We start from the raw sequence: 19,701 nt of genomic DNA on the forward strand, positions 1-19,701 counted from the left end.
TTTGTGGCATGGTTTTATTTTCACAGAGGTCTGGGAATTAACTGGGATTGTAGTAGTGGTTTAATTTCAACTTGGGTTGTCTTTAAAGCTTTCACAGAACTACTGAGAAATTTCCTTATCTCCCTATATTTTATGCGATTGAAAGGTTCCCTACTGAATAGTCTTTTAGTAGTTCATTGTTCATTTTACTAATTAAACGTAAATTTGGGGTTTAATCCTCTTCATTTAAAAATAACGACTTTACAAAATGTGTTTTTCACAGTACGGTGCTCGGGTAAAGGCTGCCCCCAGCTCTCCAGTGCTCAGCTGCGAGGAAATGCACGCAGAATTCCACAGGTGTGCAACGCCCTGATGGGTGCGATCAGAGCCAATCCAGCGCTTAGAACGTGAGGCAGTTGAAGTGTTTATAATAAGGTTTAGAAGTATCCACGAGGACGCGGTGACAATTCCGTACCCGATGGAGCTCTGCGCTCCGGCAGCGGCTGCAGTGCGGCCCGGGGGGCGCGGGGTGGCGCTGGCAGGGGCGGGCGCGGGGCTGTCCCGGTGCCCCCCGGCAGCATCGCCAGGGTAACACCTGCCCTGCTCTCACCCGGCCCCGGCTCAGACGTCTAAGGCATTTCTATGATACAGGAAAGAATCGGGAAAAATATTTTCTACCACATCCTTGATGTTTTTCCACTTGTACAGGACAGAAACTTCCTGACGTGTTATAGGAAAGGTCAGACAGTTCCCACTAATGATAGAAAGGGAGCCCTTCCAGCCGTGTGGGAGCAGACAGGTGAGTGGGCTTACTTCACTCACCACATGTAATTAAACCCAAAAGCCTCCTGAAGCTTTGCAATAGAAAAGATCTCAGTTTATTTTTCATTTAAAAGAATAATGATGATATTAATAATTTTTATATTAAAAATATGGTTAACAAAACCAATTATGTTAAATAGATCACTCTTGTGCAAAGAATATTTCCCCACGTGAAAGTCCTTACAGGAACGACAGGGCTGCAGTTAAGAACATATCAGCACTACTGGGGCTTGCTGGAGTTCGAATGCTCTGGTGACAGGAACACAAGGGACAAATACAGGGACCTTCTGAGCCACAGCCATGCTCGTGGCTGGCACAGCTCATGGCTGTCCTGAGGGGCAGTGGGTGGTGCAGGACCAGTTGCTGCTGCTCTCACACACGGCAGTTACTGAAATAGCAGATGGGTCAACAGTTGCTGCTCCTGCAAAGTCATCCAAAAAATAAGAAGCCTCTCCAAAAGGGCTACAGCTGATGTTACTTTCTGGGGGGGGCTTAACACCAAGAGGCAACGAGAGCAGGCAGACACAAATCCTGTGGCTGAGGTGGCTGCAGACCCCACAGGGCCACGAGTGTGACCCGAGTGCTCCGAGCAGAGGAAGGCTCTGAGGGTGACATGTCCCTGCAGCCCTCACCATCAGTGAGCAGTTACGAGGCAGGGCAGGGACTGGCTGCTCTCAGAGAGCCAAATGCTGAAGGTGGCCAGGCCTCCTGTGGGTGACCTGCACTGAGTGGGTGAGCCAAAGCAGCACCCACTCACCAGCAGGGTTCTTGTTTTGCCATCAGGTCTGAAAGGAGAAATGATCAGACCCCTCAGGGGGCCGTGCTGCAGTGTCACAGCCAAGTCTGTCCCCGTGCTGCTCCTTTGCTGGCAGGAGCTGAGTCCTGGGAGCCTGTGCTGCACTGGGGCACTGTGGAGGGGGTGTCACAGAAGGAGTTTGGCACATTTTGAGCAGATGTTGTGGCCTTAAAACTGGCAGCTGGGGCTCTGGGGTACTGCCTGGAGCTGCTCACAGGGTAGTGGTGAGCTGTTCACAGCTTCTGTGAGCTGCACCAGGGACTGTGACACTGATAACAGTGATCTGGCTTCTCTGGACATTAGCAATTGCCTGTCTTCAGAGGATGAGTGTATGATGGATGGATGGATGGATGGATGGATGGATGGATGGATGGATGGATGGATGGATGGATGGATGCTCATTTATTTAAAGATCTTTGAATGAACACAGCTGAATGTTCCTGCTTTTGTAATGGCTCTGCAGCTCTGGCTTAATTAACGTCTGGAGTTCATGGAGGCGTTCCCAGGACTGTGAGAAATCATCTGGTCCCTCCCCACAGCCCCCAACAGGAGGGACACTGGGGTACCCGGGGTGCACCATCAGCTCGATGGTCACGGTGCCACTCTGGGGCGCCCTGGGCGGGCGCTGCAGCACGGCGCTGTCGATGGCACTCTGGATGCTGCTGACAGACATGTTCCTGCCCATGGTGCTCAGGCCTATGTAAATGTCTGCCCACCTGCAGCCAGAGGAGGGAACACTGCTGTTAGTGCTAAAGAGGCAGGGAGAGAATTGTGTTATGTCCAGTGGATTAGGAATCAAAATTTACCTAAAATTTAAGATACAAAATTGGGAGGAGTTTAAAAAAACTTTTAACTATAAACAAAAGTAAAACCAGAACTTTTCTTGATTGAAACCAGGATCCTATTTCAAGCAGCAGTTCTGCAGGGACAGCAAGGCCCAGCACAGCCCCAGTACTGGGTTTGGCATCTGTGAGCTTTCAGGTGCATTTTATTGTCCCAAAAACAAAGAGCAACGCTGAACTGAGAAATGCCACACTATCAAAATAAATTGATCTTGAATAATAACCCTCAGCTAAGTAGAAACAAAAGTGACTGAAATAAAATGGCAACCACCCAGCTAAAGAAGCCTCCTGCCAGAACATATCAAAGAGCCAAAATAACTGGACAAAATGTTACTCCTAGAGGACACCACCTACACGCTGCTTCTTAGCTTCACACACAAGTTCTAAGTGTGGCCTGGATGAGTCCGGGAGAGCTGAGCCACTGCATGTGAGGGCAGAATGAAAATGTTTTCAGAAGAAATCAAGGCTGGAATCTTTACCTGAATGATCACAGAAAAGCCCAGCTCAGCTGTTCTTGAGAAGGGAGAAATAGCAGCCTGCTGCTGGTGTTCAGAACCACTGACACAAAAAATAAAATCCCAGAAGATAATGTTTCCAGTGGGCTGAGGAAGTAATGACATCTGCCCCAAAGGTCAGGTGACTGCAAGGGTCTCTAGTGAAAGGCCTTTAACCCATAAAACAGTCTAAGCTTTTAAGAGAAGGATTTTACTGGGGGAAGGGCTGAGTTTTCAGGGTTTGGCTCCGAGGTGCAGGGCACTGACAAGGCTGTTTGCTCACAGCAGTGATCACCTGCTGTGGTACTGCCAGCTCTCAGAGCTCATTGCTTCCCCTTAACAAATACCTGCTTCTACTTAGTCTCATTCTTGCTGCTTAAAACCCTTTCTCTACTACAACAGGAAGATGAAAATTTAGTTCTTAAATGCTTTCCTTAGGTAATACTTTTGAAATTTCAGCATTGATGCAGCATTTCTCCTGGCATTCCAGATGCCAGGCTGAGGAAGCTTCACTAGAAAGACTGAGTAGCATACCCTGAAAAAAACATTCCTTTTCAAGTGGAAAGTGACTCATCTCTGTTCAAACAAAACTTCCTAAGCTCTTATGCCTCTGGCACTTCTGTGCTCCTCCTGATCCTTTCTCTAAGTCCAAAGAGGAAAGAGAAAGATGGTGTTCCATTTTTGAAAGATGCAATCAGGAACTGATACAATCTTAATGTTTTACTACAAAAAAGGATGAGTAATACCTGTCTTACCTTATTCCATGCTTTGTAAACACATCCACTGTGTTAAAAGAATCTTCTTCTACTCCCAGGTAGAAGTCCATCAGGGATGGTGGAATCCAGTCACAGTTATGAAGGCCTGGCTCTATGGGCACACGTGTGTACTTAATCCCATACTCCTCTAAAACCTCTGCAAACACATTCCTGACCTCTGTAAGCAAAACCAGAGATGCAGTCAGGACTTGGATAAGCAGCTTCTCGTGTCCCCTGCAAGCTGTTAGCACAGAGGCTTCCTTCCTTTCTGTGTTTAAGAAAATAAAATTCCATTTGGTTTATCTTCTGCTGAAATTCATCTGTATGGGAGTCACCCCCTATACTGGAAACATTTCTCCCTGAACTTCTCCTGTAGGTGCCTTTCTTCCTTTCAGCACTGAGCCTTTAGTCCAGCCCCCCTTCTAAGTGAGTGACTCTGGTCTGCAGTGAGTGCACCAGAGGTGGCTGCACTGTCAGGAACAAATTCTTCATCAAGTCCTTGTACAGCCAGAGCAATGTTATCTGGAGGCAGTCAGTACTGCAGTGGGAAAACCTGGATTCTTTTCTCACTCCATTTACCATCTCTGTACCACAATGACTTTATTTGCAAAACAAGGACAGAAGATCCTTGCTCATCTCTAAAGCTGAGACCTGCAGGCAGGGACTGGGGTGGGAGCACAATGGACAGGAGGGAGTTCTGTAGCATCTTAAAGAGCCACCAGCTATTGCAATCTCCAGCATTCCAGTTTAAACTGGCCATTCTGCTGCTGGCTTTGGTCTGCCTCCTTCATTGTGGGTGAGAACATGGAATTGGGATGCTGAGGAGAATTACTGTTCTTGGAGGAAGAGGTGTAACCTTGGCCATTTGTGTCATTAATGCCCTGGTGGAAAAACCCAGGGCTCCAGGCAGAGTTTGGCTCTGGGCAGGACTGGGCTCAGGTGGGAACATTCAAACTGCAGCTGCCAGCAGGTGTCTCAGGGTGGGGCTTAGTGCTCATACGGGAGCAGGGCCAGGGGAGGCCCCTCTGAGCTGACTCTCACCTGCCTGGTGCAGGAGAAGATTTCCTCCTTACCTGGGAGAACGTGGACGTGCTGGTGCCCATCCATGTGGGGAGGTAGGTGACCTGTCAGCTCACGGAACAGCTCCACCTGGGCCTTGAGCTCCTGCTTCACCTGTGCAGCAGAAAAGGGTCAGAGCAGGGGAGTGATGGGGCTGCTGGGACCCCACTGGGCAGGAGTCAGAACCCAGCTCTGGGGTGTGCTTGTACAGGGATGTGCAGCACTGCTGGGCTACCCAGGGTGTCCCTTGGGCATGGGGCTCTTTGTGGTACTGTTTATGGGAATGGTGGGGATGTTCTAAATGTTATTCTAAATATAAATTTCTGTTTAAAATTGATGCAGTTTTGATCACTGAACATGGTTATCCTTGCTCATCCTTTATCCTGGCTGGCAAAACCAGCCACCTTCCTAGAGAACAAAACTTCTCACAAGCTGATGAAAGGCCTGGTACCTACTTAGGACTTTTCTGTCATTTGCTCTTTACTGATCTCTAGGTTCTTTGTAAATACCTGTCCCAATGCCCTTCCACCTCCTCAGATAAATAATTAACTGTGTATACAGGCACTGAATCAGGGAGGAATGGGTTCTAAAGGCTGCAGAGCCTTTGGCAGAATGAGGCCCAGGACCTAAAGCCAGCTCAGGCAGCACAGGCAGGGTTCATCTTTAAGCAGACTCATAGCTGGGATCTGGGAAAAGCCCTCAGCTGTTATGTGCTGGGATAAATACAGGCTAATTTTTCAGGAAGGCAAGTTCTACAGCTGTATGTGTCTTTCTCCTACCTCTGACATTTTCAGGAGACCTTTTGATAGAGCTGTTCTGAATCCCATTTTTCCATGGAAGAATCCATGCTGGTTGAGCAGAGAAGAGTTTGTCTTGAGCACCTCACACACAGGGGAGCCCTCGGAGAGGTTGGCATGCAGGCCTATTGGGATGTTGTATCTGGAAGAGAGGGAAATGTCTGCCAAGCTTTGCACCTCCCTCACTGTGTTCAGAGAGGGGAGATTAAAGTGTAAGAATCAGAGTGATCTTAGAGGAGTTGCAGGACTCACTGGATACATCTTTGTATCTCTGCCCTGCCAGAAAGGATGGCAGAGTGACCCAAACCAGAGCAGGGCATCTCCAGGTAACAGCCCTGAGCACCCTACCCAGGGCCAGCCTGTGAGTGCCCCTGAGCCCTGCCTCCACCCTGGCTCACAGCACGAGGTAAATGCTGTAACTGCACTCCAGGAACTGCAGTCACTGATAACCAACCAAAAAATCCAGATCTTGCAGCCTTTTCTGAAGTGCTCCATTAGCCCTTGCTAGGTATCCCCTTGAGCTATTCACCCTGTTAAAGATGGTGCATTTATGAGACATGGCAGCTTTACTTGATGACTCCTAAAGCTGACCTTAAGTAGAATGCACTAATTCATTTATAAGCAGTGCCCAAGGAAGCTGTTGTGGCAACAGCACAGGCTACAGGTGTAAGTACAAGGGGCTGCAGCTGGAGCTCCTGCAGTGGCCAGGCTTCTGTCTAGTGCAGCAATCACTCAGGGAGTGGCAAGCATGAGCTGTACAGAGCAGCATCTCCCTGGCACAGCCAGAGAAGGATCAGTGCAAGGAGGCCCAGAGTGAGGTGCAGAGCCTTGCTAAGGAGCCCCAGGGGTATGATTGATTACCCGGTTGCAAGCTGTAAGATTCTTTAAAAAAAATCAAAAAAAGAAACTATGGAGCTGGTGTGGCTGCAGAGCTCCCCTCAGGGCTTAGCAGAGTGCTGTGGATTCCCCTACAATGAGAACAGGACTTGTGCACGCTTGGATTTGTGCTGGGTCTCATTAGCATTTCTGGAAATCCTCAGCATCAGTAGCCAAAATGATGCTTTGAAACTTTTTCCAAGACAACCCGTGGCCTCTGGCTGACCCAGTGAGGGGATGACAGAAGTGCAATGTTCCATCTGTGCTGCCCAGTCTGAGTCATGGTGCAGAGTGAATTTCAAGACAACAACTCTGTGATGCTTTAAACCCTTCTTGGAACTTCTGCACGGAGCTGTTAAAAGTGGGTGTGGTCTGTCCCTGACACAGCCCTGGTACCACAAGGAGAAAACAAAAACAATCTCCATTGAGGCAAAGGGTGCAAAACTGAGACATCTGAAGCTGACTGGTGAGGCACCAGCTCACTGGAGACAAGACTGTGGATGGATTGGACCAAGTCAGAGTCATTTAGCTCATTCAGGTCCTAAGGCTTTGGCCCTAGAAGGACTGAAAGCCTTTTTTTTCCTGGTGCAGTCAGTTGCTAGATACTACTTCTCAAAGACATAAATGTTAGGAGTCAAATTGTATGCACAGCTCTGTGGAACAAAATTAGTCCATTGTGTGATTAAGGAGGCTGGAATGTTTGTTTAATGAAGCAAAACAGCTTGTGGAGAAAAGGTCCTCTCTGGCTTTTCTGATCTGGTGATTTCTGTGCAGCAGGGCCTGACTGTTTCACTGATGATGAATGCTCATCATAGCAGGGGCCTGAGCACATGTGCACACCAAGTCCTGGCTGCCACAAGAGGTGGAAGCTGTGTCACTGAGGGGACAGGCTGCAGGGCAGCACAGGAGGCAGCTGCAGTGCAGGGGGTGCTGTGGCAGGAGGGTTCCCCTCCATCCTGTGACTGCCTGGGCACCCTGCACAAGTCCAAAGGCAGAGGGGAAGTCTGTGGTTTTCTTTTGGCTTTCTTTTAGAAATGCACCCCAGATTCTTTATTCTGTCTCTGGGAAGCTCTTACTGCCTCAGCTGGAGTGTTATTTGTACCACAGCCAGTGCTGCTTGCAAGAAAAAAAGGGTTTCTGTGTTACCATGAATCAGCAGATGGACTTTTTCTGTTGAGTACTCTCTTTCCCATGTGTTGTGGGAGGGCAAGAAATGAACAGCTGAGCCTCTCAGTGTTGTCTCCCAGGAGCATCAAATGAACTGCCTCCAATTGTGCAATGCCTCCAATGCTGTGAGGGAGGCTATTTCCAGGAGAAGGCAAGTCCCTCTGACAGGTGTGGGACACCAAGGAGCCAAGGGCTGCACTGAGGAACATGAGAGCAGCTCCTGGCCAGGGCTGAACCCAGCCCCAGAGCTGGGAATGTGCAGAATGTGGAAGTGCAGAGAGAGCTGGCCTTGTCCTTGGGTAAGAGGAGACCCTGCCTGTAACATTAGAGTGTTTCAGAACTTTGCCCAACATCAGCTGAATATCTTAACAGTGTTCTCGTGGAGTCAGTCCTGGTTTGACAGACTGTGCATGCTGAGGTGTCTGGATAGGAACTGCTTGTGTTTAATGGCTCTGGAATGAGGCACTGAAAGCAAAACTCAGAATGTGAGAAACTTGTTCAGAAATGCTCATCTGTGGGAGGTGCACAGAAGGAGGCATGGGAAGGTTGTAAGGATATGGGGAGAAGGACAGATCAGTGGGTACAGCAGAGTTCCACTGCAAGCTCGCAGGAAGAAAAGTCAGGGTGCAGGAATATCCTGAGAGGGCCCTTTTCAGAGCCCAAATGATTGTTTCTGCTACAGAAATATACTTTGCAGTTGCCCACATCTTTCAAAAGACTGTAAAATAGCTGCTAATTTGTTGGCTGAGATACTGAAGCAGAGACCAGCGGCTCAAGCAGCTTACATAGCATGTGATGCTGCCCTGGGAGCAGAGCTCAGCTGTTGTGGGTTTGGCCTCAAACTCCTCTGCCCAAGCCCCTTCCAGATGGAACAGGGTGAGCCCTGCTGGTCACTGCTGGTCATTAACTGCTAATTGCTCACACAAGATGCAAAATAAAAGGATTGGAATTGGGCTTCAGGCAACAGCTTAGTTTCTGCACACAGCTACCACTGCCGAAACAAAGTGATGTGAAGAATCTACTTGGTGTCCCTAAATCCGTTTGGGTGACTCTTTTAAGCTGCAGTGACCCTTCCAGTCTGTTTGGAGAGGCTCCTCTGTGTCTGCAAGTCTGTCCCAGTGCCACAGGGAATGCAGAGATGAAGCAGGATTTAGCCCAGGGGTTCACTTCACTCCTGATAAAGCCACAGGACACTGGCTGCAGGTGTGTGCTCCTGCAGCAGGAGCAGCATCAGACTGAGCTGCTTGGGAACCTGTGCAGAAGAGGTTCAGGCCACTGAGCTCAATGCACCAGAGAGCTGCTTGCACTGAAAGTTGGCTGTTACCTCTTCTCAGCATTCCTTGTAGAGGTGGGGGGAGAAAAGGAGAGACTTGTTCAGGAGGAAATATCCTTAGAGCAGGTGCTAGAAGCAATTCACCCTGGAAAGATTTCTGAGTCAGTGGGCCCAATCCAGTTATCAAAGAGAAAGGAAATACAGTCAGTTAAACTGCTTAAACTGCTTCCTTTTCAAGTAGTTGCTTGTTTTGCCACACGAGTGCTCTGGATAAATGTCTCTGCTGAGGCAGAGTGCAGCTGCACTCCCTGTTCATTGACCCTGGAGATGGGCACTGCCCTGAGTCACTGGGGTTGGTGGGTGAGTGACAGTGCCCTGCTCCTGCCTGGCCGTGCCACAGGACACTTGCAATGGCTGTGGGAATGATGAGATTTGCCAAGCACTGATCCAATTGCCCTGCTGAAGGCTGGGTGCTCTGGCACAAGCACAGCACTTTACCCTTTCCCTTAATGGGTAAACAGATCCCAGCTTCAACAACCTATTGTATCATCCAGGAAACTGCTGATCATCAGGTTTCAGCCCAAGTGTGACCCAAGTCAGAGCCTCATGTAAATATCTGTATCTCATCATCTCACTCCAGTGAACACCCAAGTGTCTGAAGGCAGACAAAGCAAGGCTTTGAGTTAAAATGTGCACTTCTTACTTTCCTCATATTGGCATTTATAGATTTCCTCACCCACACTTTCACCATTCAGTAATATCTGTCTTTCATCAAATAACATATTTTCTTGCTCTGTTACTGCTAAAAAACCTACTTCTTCTGCCAGAAATGCCCTAAAGCCTCTGCAGTGTTGAGCTGGTGCTGTAGCACAGCTTAGGGACCTGGGTTTGTTGTAGTTACATCTTTGTATCAAGTGCAGCTCCGGTGTCCGTAGCCTCACGTCAGTAAAATGGGCCGCTGCCAGTGAAGTCAGTGTGCTCTGGGATTCTGGTGTGAGGCTTCAGATCGGGCCCCACCCCATCCAAACAGTTCAGCAGAGGAACTGTCTGCTGTGTGATTAACAGTCACATACAAGGGTTGATGAGAAAGCATGAGAGATTTCTGTATTAGTCAGATGTTAACTGGGAGGGTCAGAATTCAGTCACAATTTACAAACACATTTTGCAATTAGTGTTGATGGGAAAGGAAGTGAAAACAGAGAGGGTAATTAAATGTGGCTTTGTTAGACCCTTCTGTTAGATGTAGCCAGATGTTGTGGGGGCTTTGGCTGATGTTCAGTATTAAACTGTATTTAAACTGCAAAAAACAACCCAAGAAGACTGAGGTTGTGTTCTAAAATATGTCACTCTTCATGAGCTATTTGGACACAAATGGAAAAAGATCCTAAGGCTCAGTGACACCTGACCTGTTTGATGTGAAGGGGAGGGGTGGGAGGACATAGCAGCAAACTGTCTTAGATGTCTCTATTTCTATCTCCACATTTCTAAGGAAAAATTAAGGCATCTCTTCATTTCAGGTTACAAAATTACCCTTCCAGTTTCTGGGAAAGGCTCTGGAATAATCACCAGGAAGTCTGGCTAACTTCAAGGCAGGGCCTGTTAAGTAGAAAATTGAGATTGTATTATATGGATAAGCAGGAAATCATAGTCCCTCAAGGCCCCGTAAAGAGAAAAGTTTTGAGTTACTGAAAAAACCCTCAACCCACAATGGCAGTCTGTTCTCCCACCTGCTGCTCTGGTTATGTTCTGCTCTGGCAGATGCTATCAATAGGTTTGTCATTTGGTGATGGATCAGGCCTCTGCTGAAACTCCTCTGTTGCCAGAAATGAGTGTGCCCCTTCTTTCAGGCCAGTTGTGAAAGTGGATGAGGGAGCCCAAGGTGCTGAGCCTGGATATTAAGGAAGGTGTATTTTTTACTGCTTAGTTCTGCTGTTCTGCAGTTGCCTTGTGATAGAGCTGCTACAAAGATCTGCTGACTATCATCACATGTCTGCCAAGGCTTTTAATCAAGGCTCAAGGCAGCAGATGGTATACTCAGAAACTACAGAATTATTGTGAAAATGAAAGGAAGAAAGAAATTTCAGAGGAACTGTGTTCCTTTCTGAAGGATGCCAAGTCCTAACATTGTAGGGCAGTGTGAGGTGCTTAGGAAGGAAAAGTTGTCTACTTATTAATTAGCTCTGCCTGTCTCCAATTAACTTAAAACCAGGTGAGGAGTGAGAGTCTAAGACTTACAGCTACAAGCAATCATGTCATAGACAGTTTATCAAGAAGCAATAAAAGCAATCCATCACTCTGACAATCCTGGCACTATGTGTGTGAGAGACCCAATTCCACAGCACTGGAATGTGCCCAGGAAAGGACATGCTACTTGCTTCAAGCCTCTTCTCTCAGCTGGGGACAGATCCACTCTTCCTGCTTATGCCATTGGTCAAGGCTGAATAGGGGAAGACAAACACGAGGAGAAAAAGACTTTCATCCCATAATAGAGAAAGCCTCAATATTTACAGTGGGATGGGAGATGTCACCAAGCAGGGGAAAAGGGAATAATATTGGCAAGGCAGTCAAGCCAGTGATGCTTTCCCATTTCTGCAGCACAATATGAGGAGGGCTCAGTGACATTTCTAGCAAGTCTGAGCTATTTGTCATCTGTGTAGAAAGAGTTTGCGTCAGCCTTTGTGACATGAACAAACATCTCAGGGGTGACACAGGGGTTTGTTTACACACACAGGTGCCAATTAGCTGCAGCTGAAGCTGGGCTTGCATTACGACATGAGGAAACCTTCTCCACACCTGCTAATGCTCCTACCATGGCTGGGTAGGGCTGAATACACCTGCAGAAAGTTACACAAATGAGGAACTGTAGAACCTGGGCTGGTGATCTTCAGAGCTGGCAGATGTTCCCAAAGTCACCCTGCTTATATGCTCAGAAACAGATTTAAATCCATTTCATTCACATTGACAATTCAAAATTATGTTCCCCCTGCCAAAAAAAAATCAAACTGTAGCAGCAGGCTGCAGCCTCTGCTGTCCCCTGCCCTCCAACCTGACTTTTCACACCCATCAGCTGCCAGCACCAGTGTCATGACCTGGATTCAAAGATGCTTTTTAAACCCCTGATTACATGGCCTACTTCCTGGCTATGGAAATGAGGCCAGGTGGATTCTATTTTAAAAGCCTGCTAAAGACCGTGGCTAAAATAGCTGACAACATCACCAGAGCACTGGGGCTTAAAGGGTTTCACAGTCCCTCTGTGGCTGAGAGAGGTGCTGGCTTTATCTCTGTGTTTTATGTTTCATTTACTAATAGGATTTTAGGAATCTTACGGGTGTGGTGCCTCTCCCCTTCTCGTTTCCAGGCAGTTGTGGGGAATCTTTAGCCTTTTTACAGACCAGATTGCCACTAGCACAGCACCCTGGCTTTCCTCCACTACCCTGCTCCAAAGAAGCTACAAACAATTTCCAAGTGCCCCTAAAATCACAGCAAACTGAGGAGAACAAGGTCAGCAGAACTCTCATGAAACTCTTCCCCACAGCAGCTGCATTTGAGGCATAAGGTCTCAGTTTATGTAGTAGCAATACAGCTCCTTTGCTTTTCTGCTTTCCTAAATTGTTTCTCAACCCTGATGTTCTCTCTTTCAGGACATATTCCTGCTTCCAAGCACCTGCCCACACCAGAGCTGAGTGGTTTAGCTGGGTTTTACCTCCTAAACACAAATAATGCTTCTTATTAAAGGATTTGCTGGACTAGGCTATGAGACTGACACATAGCATTTGATCCACTGCAGAGCTAAGTGTGCCAGCAGCCTCTGAAGTTGGTGAAGAAGTAAAGGTGGTAGGTACAAGGTATTGTCCCTTTCTTTATGTATGCATTTTTACAGATATGCTTATTAAGCCTGGGATTAATAGAAATATTGATGTGCTTTTTAAAAAAAGGTTTACGGGGTGGGGAAAAAGTCAAGTTTTCTACTGCCCAGTTTTATAAATAAGCCTTTGCAGAATCACACCTTTGCCTGATTCTGCAATGAGCCTGGCTGACCTTGTGTCCAGCCTGGGTGAAATGGATCAATTAAATGAGATTTAAAGACTTGTGCTTTTATGCTCTTATAGTTTTAGGGGTAGCAGATTGGTCTGAGTATATAATGTGCACTTTCCTTCTGATGATGCATTTTTAGAAGTGGAAGGAGAAAGTCTGACAAACCCGAATTCTACTAGTCAAATAGTGGAAATGGCTTCCTAATCCTGAGGGGGGAAAAAGGTGCAGTGGCCAATTCTAGAGAAAAGACCATTACCGGTATGAGTTAGCAAATCACTGGTTTTACTATGAAGAGTCTTAGTAAATGTGTCTGAATACAGTTTTCCTATACCAGCCTGAGCTGTGATACAGTGTTTATTCTGGGGGAACAAAATACTAAATTTTCCAGGCTTGGTTTCTCTTGGAGGCTGTCCACAAAGGACCTAAAGAAAGTAGCTTACCTCCTTGCCAGCTCGGCTGCATCTGCTGCAGCACTTCCGTTGACTAGAAGGGACACGTTAGATACGGCACCAGCCAGGAAACAGTCCACAATGCCTTGGTTTCTCCGAGGACAATAGCCGAAGTCATCTCCAGTTATTATTAGCTTCACCTGAAGCATCCTTAGATGTCATCCCTGGCAAAAAAAAAAAAAAAAAAAAAAAAAAAAAAAAAAAAAAAAGTTAAAGGAGGTTAAATCGGAACACTCTGCAGCCCGCAGATCACCGGCAAACAGAGAAGAGAGGCTTACCGCGGGCAAAGCCAATCGTGACTCAGCCCCGGAGTGACTCCTGCTCCACCTCAGCCCGCCGCGGGCTCGCAGCTCGCCCTGTGGCGGGATTTGCGTGTGGCCGGCGGGCTCAGCACCCGGCCCTGCCCGCTCCTCCCCGAGAGCAGCGGCCGGGCCGTGCCCTCCCCTGGGGGGCAAACCCTGCGTGCGCTTCCACCTCGGCCGACGAGAGAGTGCGAAAGCTCGGGGATTTGGCGGGATGATTGAATCGATCGAGGGTGCGTCAGAGGGTCAAATTCCATTGCCGGGCCCACCCTCGCCCGCGGTGCCCAGTGAAATGCCAGGGGTGCGGATCACCTGAGGCAGCCGTGACGTCTTTGCGGCCACCGATCCCCGGCTCCATCGGGTGCGGGCCGCGTTCCCGGGGAGAACGCGGGGGGACGGAGCGCTGCGGGCCCGCCAGCCCCCCTCCCCTGCCCGGGGCGGTGCGTACCTCCGCTCCGGCCCGATCCGGTTCCCAGGGCCGCCGCCAGGTGTGTTCGGCCGCCGCTGGCCCTGTGGGGACGCTGGCCCCGGCGGCGGAGCTGTGTCCGCGCCGCCCGGCCGCGCATCCCCCCTGCCCGCGCTGCGAGCGGCCCCAGGCGGGAGCTCCCGCCGTGAGGCGAGCGCGGGGCGGCCCCGCCGCAGCTCCGGCGCCTCCGAGCGCGGCGAGCACCGGGAGGCCCCGGCGGCGGCCCCTGGCGGCGGCGGCCCGCAGCGCCGCACGGCCCGGCACGGCACGGCCCGCCCGGGGAACCCGCGCCGCTCTCTGCGGCCGCCTCTGCTCCGGATTGCCGAGGTGAGACCCGCCCGTGGCTGAGGGTGGGACAAGCGATTCAATTCGTGCTCTGTGCTGGCTACAGCGCAAAACCGCTGATCCCAATGATGCCATGGATGTGTAATCCCGCAATCAGTGACTGTCGCAGTAACCACTCGCTTGTTTTCCCCCACCTTGGTTTGCTGGCTGTGCACGCTCAATCTGACTCAGAGCCGCAGGGCAGCAAACCCTGGCCAGGAGATCCCGTGGCTCTTGGTGCTGGGCTAGAGAAGGGCGGGGAGAACAGATGAGAGTTTCACGAAGGGCAGCTTCTAACATGCTGTCATACAGTGCTGGGTACCAGCCAGTTCTCCATCAGGCTGCAGGTAAAATCTTATTTGTCCTGGCATTGAACTGTTCTTTCTTACTGCAAAAAAAAACCCTATTCTGGATCTACCAGAATGAAAGTGAAAGTGCCAAGTACTCAGCTTGACATGGAGAGTGGAAGATGCTGTCAGCCTGCATTTTTCACCTGTGGAAGAGGATGAAGTTCTATCTAAGCAGAACAACCCCCTTCTTGGTCTGTAGTGTTATCCCAAAACATTCACCCACTTCTGATATTGCAGGAGAAACAACAAACTCGTGGTTGAGGTAGGCAGCTCAGAAAGTGCCTTGGTAACATGTCCATGGATCCAGGGCAGATGTCCTGGTGTCTGCTGTAACTTGTCCCAGGAAGCAGGGATCACACTGGGACTGGGACTCTTGCATGGATGATGGTGATTTCCACCTCTGAACCTGTGCCAGCATGGAGGTAAGTGCAGAAACAGCTGACAAGCCAAGCACCAGTTCTTGGAAGAGCAGCTGGAGTGAAATGGGTTGGAAAAGGCTTTAAGGGTCGTTTCTGTGGGAATGGGCTGACAATCTTGCTACTTAATTCATGTAAAAAGAAATGACAGCCTCCAAATGTCTCCTTTTTCAGCAGAGTTCAATCCCTAAAAGACAGCCAGCGTGCCCATGGCCCAAAGTCAAGGATGTGACTTGTAGGCACAGCCAGAGACTGATGATCTTCAGCAAAGCAAGGACCATCAGTTAGGAGACAGAGCTACACTTCAGCAGGGGAAACTGCACCCTGTTCACACCTGAAGTTTGAAACATCCGTCTGGGGGCATGAACACCTGTGGGAGTAATGGCTTTCCAGGTCTGTCTCCTAACAAGGAATTTGGAATCACTGAGTTGAGGTAGGTTGCAGCCCTGTTGATCTTTAGGCTCTCATCAGTTGCAGTCCACGTAACAAACTGCTACAAAACTGTTCCCATCAGCCTCAGAGGGCACTTTGAGGGGCAGCTAAGTTTTGGATGATAATTTGTAAGTTTATTTTGATACTTTGAAAGAGAAAAATAAAATCAGAATGGGTGGTAGCAATATTATTCATGGTAGGATTTGGTTCCTAGGCTGTGCTCTCCCTGTAGGCCCCAAAATGGGCAGCACTGGGAGCATGGGAGACTTCTCTGCATCAAGAGGGGCCATCAGCTGTTTGTCACTTTCTTACTCTTTCTTTCTCTTCCCTGCTCATGTAAATGAGTGATGACTACTGGAAATGATGGTGAGAGCTGGAAGACAGCCTTCTGCCTCTTCAGTGACATTTTCTCTTAGAAAGGAATTATATGAAATGAAATTCAAAACAGATTATGCTAAAATGCTGTAGACAACTTGCTAAATCTTCATTCAGTCAATTCCTGTGAGCTTTTCTGTCATTTGATAGTAGTATGGCTCTGTTATAGAGAAGTTTTTGATGTTCTGTAAAGGTTTTCAGTGCCCTTGGCATTTCAGAGGGGATATTTGTGCACCTGCTACTTGCTTCCCCTTCTGGGAGATGAACGTCACAGCCTGCCCACGCTCCCCAAGAGGCTTCACTTACTGATGAGCGCTGTTACTGCACAGCTGAAGTCAGCACAATTCTGAAGTCATGTCATGAATCATAAAACAAGCACCTCCTCTCTTTGCCAATGCAAACTCTGGGGTTTTCTGCCTCTTTCTAGAAGTGCCAGTGCTCCCTAACTCTGCACAGGTGAGAGGAACAACATAAGAATCTTAGACAAAGCTTGGCTTCTCAGCCTTCTTAACCTTAGTATGCATTTAATGCTATTAACAGTAACATCCTTCTTAAATATTTAATGCACTTCCTGGAGGCTTTTCTTTTCTGATTTCATACCTGTTTAACCAGCTCTCCTTCCTGCTACTGGAAGCAAATATTCCCCAGCAAGCAAACCTTGTCCCTGTGCCACATCCCCTTGGCAGCAGAGCTCCCTCTGCAGCCTGCACTGCCAGGACAGCCCTTGCAGCTGACCCCACAGAGCCCAGAGCTGAAAGGCCCTTACAGATTCAGCCTGGAGCTGAAAGGCAAGGCAGACTTCCTCTGGACAGTCTCTTCTCTGCACTGAGGACAGGCACATTGGCCAGGACTTCTGGTGGAGCTGCATAAGCCAGGACATGGACTAAGGAAAGGCTGCATCTTCCAGCCTAACTAAAACAAAACACAGCCCAACCTCAGCTTAGCTGCAAAAGCCAGCAGGAGCTCTCACCATCCTCAAGTGCTTCACTGCTTTTGAGCTTGAACTTCTTTCCCTGAACTTTGAATTAATCAGTAGAAACGCTGAGGTTTCCTGTATTTCACAAAAGTGTTTTCCAACAATTACTGCTTCCAACAAGGCATCTGTTTACATGTTGACATAAAAAATGTGTTTTCTTTTTCTTGTTCCCTTGGCTGCAGCTAGTTAGTTCATTTGGGATTACAATGGTAGCACAGTAGGACTTTGTTTGTCTTTTCCTTGCATGAAATTTTGTTGAAAGTGTGAACTCTAAAAGGCATTGAAATGAGACAAAGTAAAATCCATTTTTTAAATAAAAAGACGTAAACATTTTCTTCTCTGTCCCAGCCTCAGAGGTTTTGTAAATCTTTGAAGTTCAGTGGCTTCTGTAGAAATGCTTAAACTACAGTTTTTCATCCATAGAACAGTTTCCTCCATCCTGCATCAAAAAGGTTTGAAACCCCCAAACTCTGGGGTTTTCACTCTGCTAAGAGTGAGAGGCTTCCCTGGTTGCCAGGCAGTACCTGTCACCTTCCTTCATCCACGTCTGAAATATCTGAATTTACACCAGCACAAAATAATGCCTGGCACGGTGTGTGGTCCTAGCAAGGTGGCTGAAAGGCAAAATTTGCCATTGTGACCTTCTTATTAATTTGGCATTAAATTATGGGGGACTGCTAAAAGCACCAAACTCAGATCCCTCCTGATGCACCTGGCAGCCCTCTGGTCCTTGGTGAAACTGTGGCTCATGGATGGTGAGTTTTAATCCACTCTCCCTTCTTACAGAGGGTTATTTTCTCTCTGCTGCATTTCCTTCAGTGTCTAATGTGTGGTAAAAAATTAATATTTGAATACTACAGCATCTGTGACCTCTAACTAGGGTTGAGATGATGTAAAGCCTGCATGCTCCTTTTCCAGATACCTCTTTGCCTGATGTTGAGGTCTATTAAAATATACAAAGATACCTGGTCAAAAAAGAGTTGAGATGGGGAATATTTCTCCTAGACAATTAAATGATGGGTCCAAAATAGGTACTGTTTAGCTGTGCACACTAATAGCTAAACCTAGACTGATTCCATCAACTCTTTGATTGCATCAGGAATTCAGTTTGACCTCTCTGGAAGTTATTATAAAAGATGCATAGATGTTCTGTGGAATTTTCAGAATTACATAAATGTTTGCCTACCACTGAAACAGATGTCTAGAGGTTTTTTAAATCCCATTAAGAAGTAAGTTATTTTAAAAGCTGCCTGAATTGATGTAACATAAATTGTGTTTTTACATTCTTATTATAAAATAGAAGCTAATCATCAAAACAGCAATTCCAATCCATGCCTACAAATTCTAAATAACTTCCTCAGTTTCAACTTACACTGTATAAACAAAAGCAGAGTTATTGATTATTGCAAATGTTGATCAGGAGTCATTAAAACAAACTAAAGATACCAGAGGCAGGTCCTTATGTTAAGGAAAAAAAAAGCAAACATGGGTAACACCTCAGCAGTGTCAGCACACAGGAAAGTTCATCTGGCAGATCACTTACAGTGGTTGTTGTCACCTCCCAGCATCACTGAAAACATGTGGAAAATCCCAGTTGATGGAATGGAAATGCAGATTAATTCCTTTGGGGTTCTGAGGGTAGATCCCCTGCTGTTGGAGGACAAGCATCAGGCAGGAGAGTGGCTGAGAGATGGAGACAGTGACAGACACATTGCCAGCGCTCTGCAGAGCTTCCCAGGAAACCCTCTCTATCTCAAAGACTAGAAAGAAAAGACAGCAATTAAAAAACATCAAATCTTCTCCCCCAGATGGAAAAAATCTTCAATTTAAATACATAAATAGGTATATGTTAATACTTTTTTTGTCAAATGTCTTCTGCTTGTTTACTTACTCTGCTTATTCTTACATTATATCTACTGAATGCAAAAATCTGAGTAAATTATTTTGGTTATCTAATCCTTAAACAACTTAGGCTGAATGATAAGAAATTGGAATTCTTTAAATTTTTGGCAAGCCATTTTTTATCACTTGGATTTCTCCCTAGCAGATACATTTTATCATGATTACTCCTGTTCACTGTTTGTATGAGGCTTAGGGTCACAGTTGGAAGAGCTCTGTTGCGAGGCATGCCAGTGGAGACAAATGTTCCATCTGAAGGGAGGTTTATAACCAGCTGTTCCTCAGTGTGGAGTGAAAGGAGGAGACAAAGCACACAGTCTTTGCAGATCTGATTGTCTGCATCTACTCTGTTGAGTTCAGTAGAGTTCATCTTTATTGACATCAGAGAAGGGACCAGAGGCAGAGTAAAGCCAATGGAAGGGCTCATGTGGGCTTGTTTCTGTATCAGGTACTAATGGCTTCAGAACTGTCCCGGTTCGTGTTGGTCTGACAGAGCCCAGGTGCTGCTGCAGGGTTCTCCATAAATCAAGGGCAGTCTGTTCCAAAAGATGCATCAGTGTGTTTTGGGGTGTGAATCACACCCAGGATTGCCAGCTCTGCTACCTCAGCTGTCAGTAACTGCTCCAGTCATGCAAAGCAAACAGAAAGTTTAAACAAAGGCTAACATAAAAACTGACCTTCTTCTTTATATCATTTATAGAAGGATCCTTTATATCCTTTTTCTATAATCTGTTGCTTTGGGTAAGCATACACCCTCTGAAATGGTCTTGTGCCACAGATTTTTCATTCCTGCATGTTAAAAGCATTTGGCACTACT

At 47.5% G+C, this 19,701-nt stretch overlaps 1 protein-coding gene across 5 annotated transcripts; it reads right to left on the reverse strand.

Moving 5' to 3' along the window:
* On the reverse strand, positions 1 to 18,744 carry YDJC (YdjC chitooligosaccharide deacetylase homolog). 5 transcript variants are annotated; one of them, XM_063173329.1, is made up of 6 exons: positions 13,623 to 13,749; positions 13,336 to 13,508; positions 5,527 to 5,686; positions 4,762 to 4,861; positions 3,689 to 3,866; positions 1 to 619 (listed from the first exon to the last, which is right to left on the reverse strand). In XM_063173329.1, the coding sequence occupies exons 2-6, from the start codon at positions 13,491 to 13,493 to the stop codon at positions 601 to 603; spliced, it is 615 nt and encodes a 204-aa protein (XP_063029399.1). In that variant the 5' UTR covers positions 13,494 to 13,508; positions 13,623 to 13,749; the 3' UTR covers positions 1 to 600. The 5 variants fall into 5 exon arrangements, with proteins under 5 accessions (XP_063029399.1, XP_063029397.1, XP_063029396.1 ...); XM_063173327.1 differs by lacking the exons at positions 1 to 619; positions 13,623 to 13,749 and adding exons at positions 829 to 2,313; positions 18,529 to 18,744; XM_063173326.1 differs by lacking the exons at positions 1 to 619; positions 13,623 to 13,749 and adding exons at positions 829 to 2,313; positions 14,095 to 14,190.
* Positions 18,745 to 19,701: the final 957 nt, after the last annotated feature.

Source organism: Melospiza melodia, chromosome 20 (genome assembly GCF_035770615.1).
Source record: "Melospiza melodia melodia isolate bMelMel2 chromosome 20, bMelMel2.pri, whole genome shotgun sequence".
NCBI classification, from domain to species: domain Eukaryota; kingdom Metazoa; phylum Chordata; class Aves; order Passeriformes; family Passerellidae; genus Melospiza; species Melospiza melodia.

What these genes read in the sequence shown, in the direction of transcription:
- YDJC (XM_063173327.1), bottom strand. Translation starts at nt 13,493, where the DNA reads ATGCTTCAGGTGAAGCTAATAATAACTGGAGATGACTTCGGCTATTGT. An exon ending in GCAGCCGAGCTGGCAAGGAG is followed by an intron (nt 5,687 to 13,335) that starts GTAAGCTACTTT and finishes CCTCTCTTCCAG; the next exon opens with ATACAACATCCCAATAGGCC. An exon ending in GTCTCCTGAAAATGTCAGAG is followed by an intron (nt 4,862 to 5,526) that starts GTAGGAGAAAGA and finishes TCTGCTGCACAG; the next exon opens with GTGAAGCAGGAGCTCAAGGC.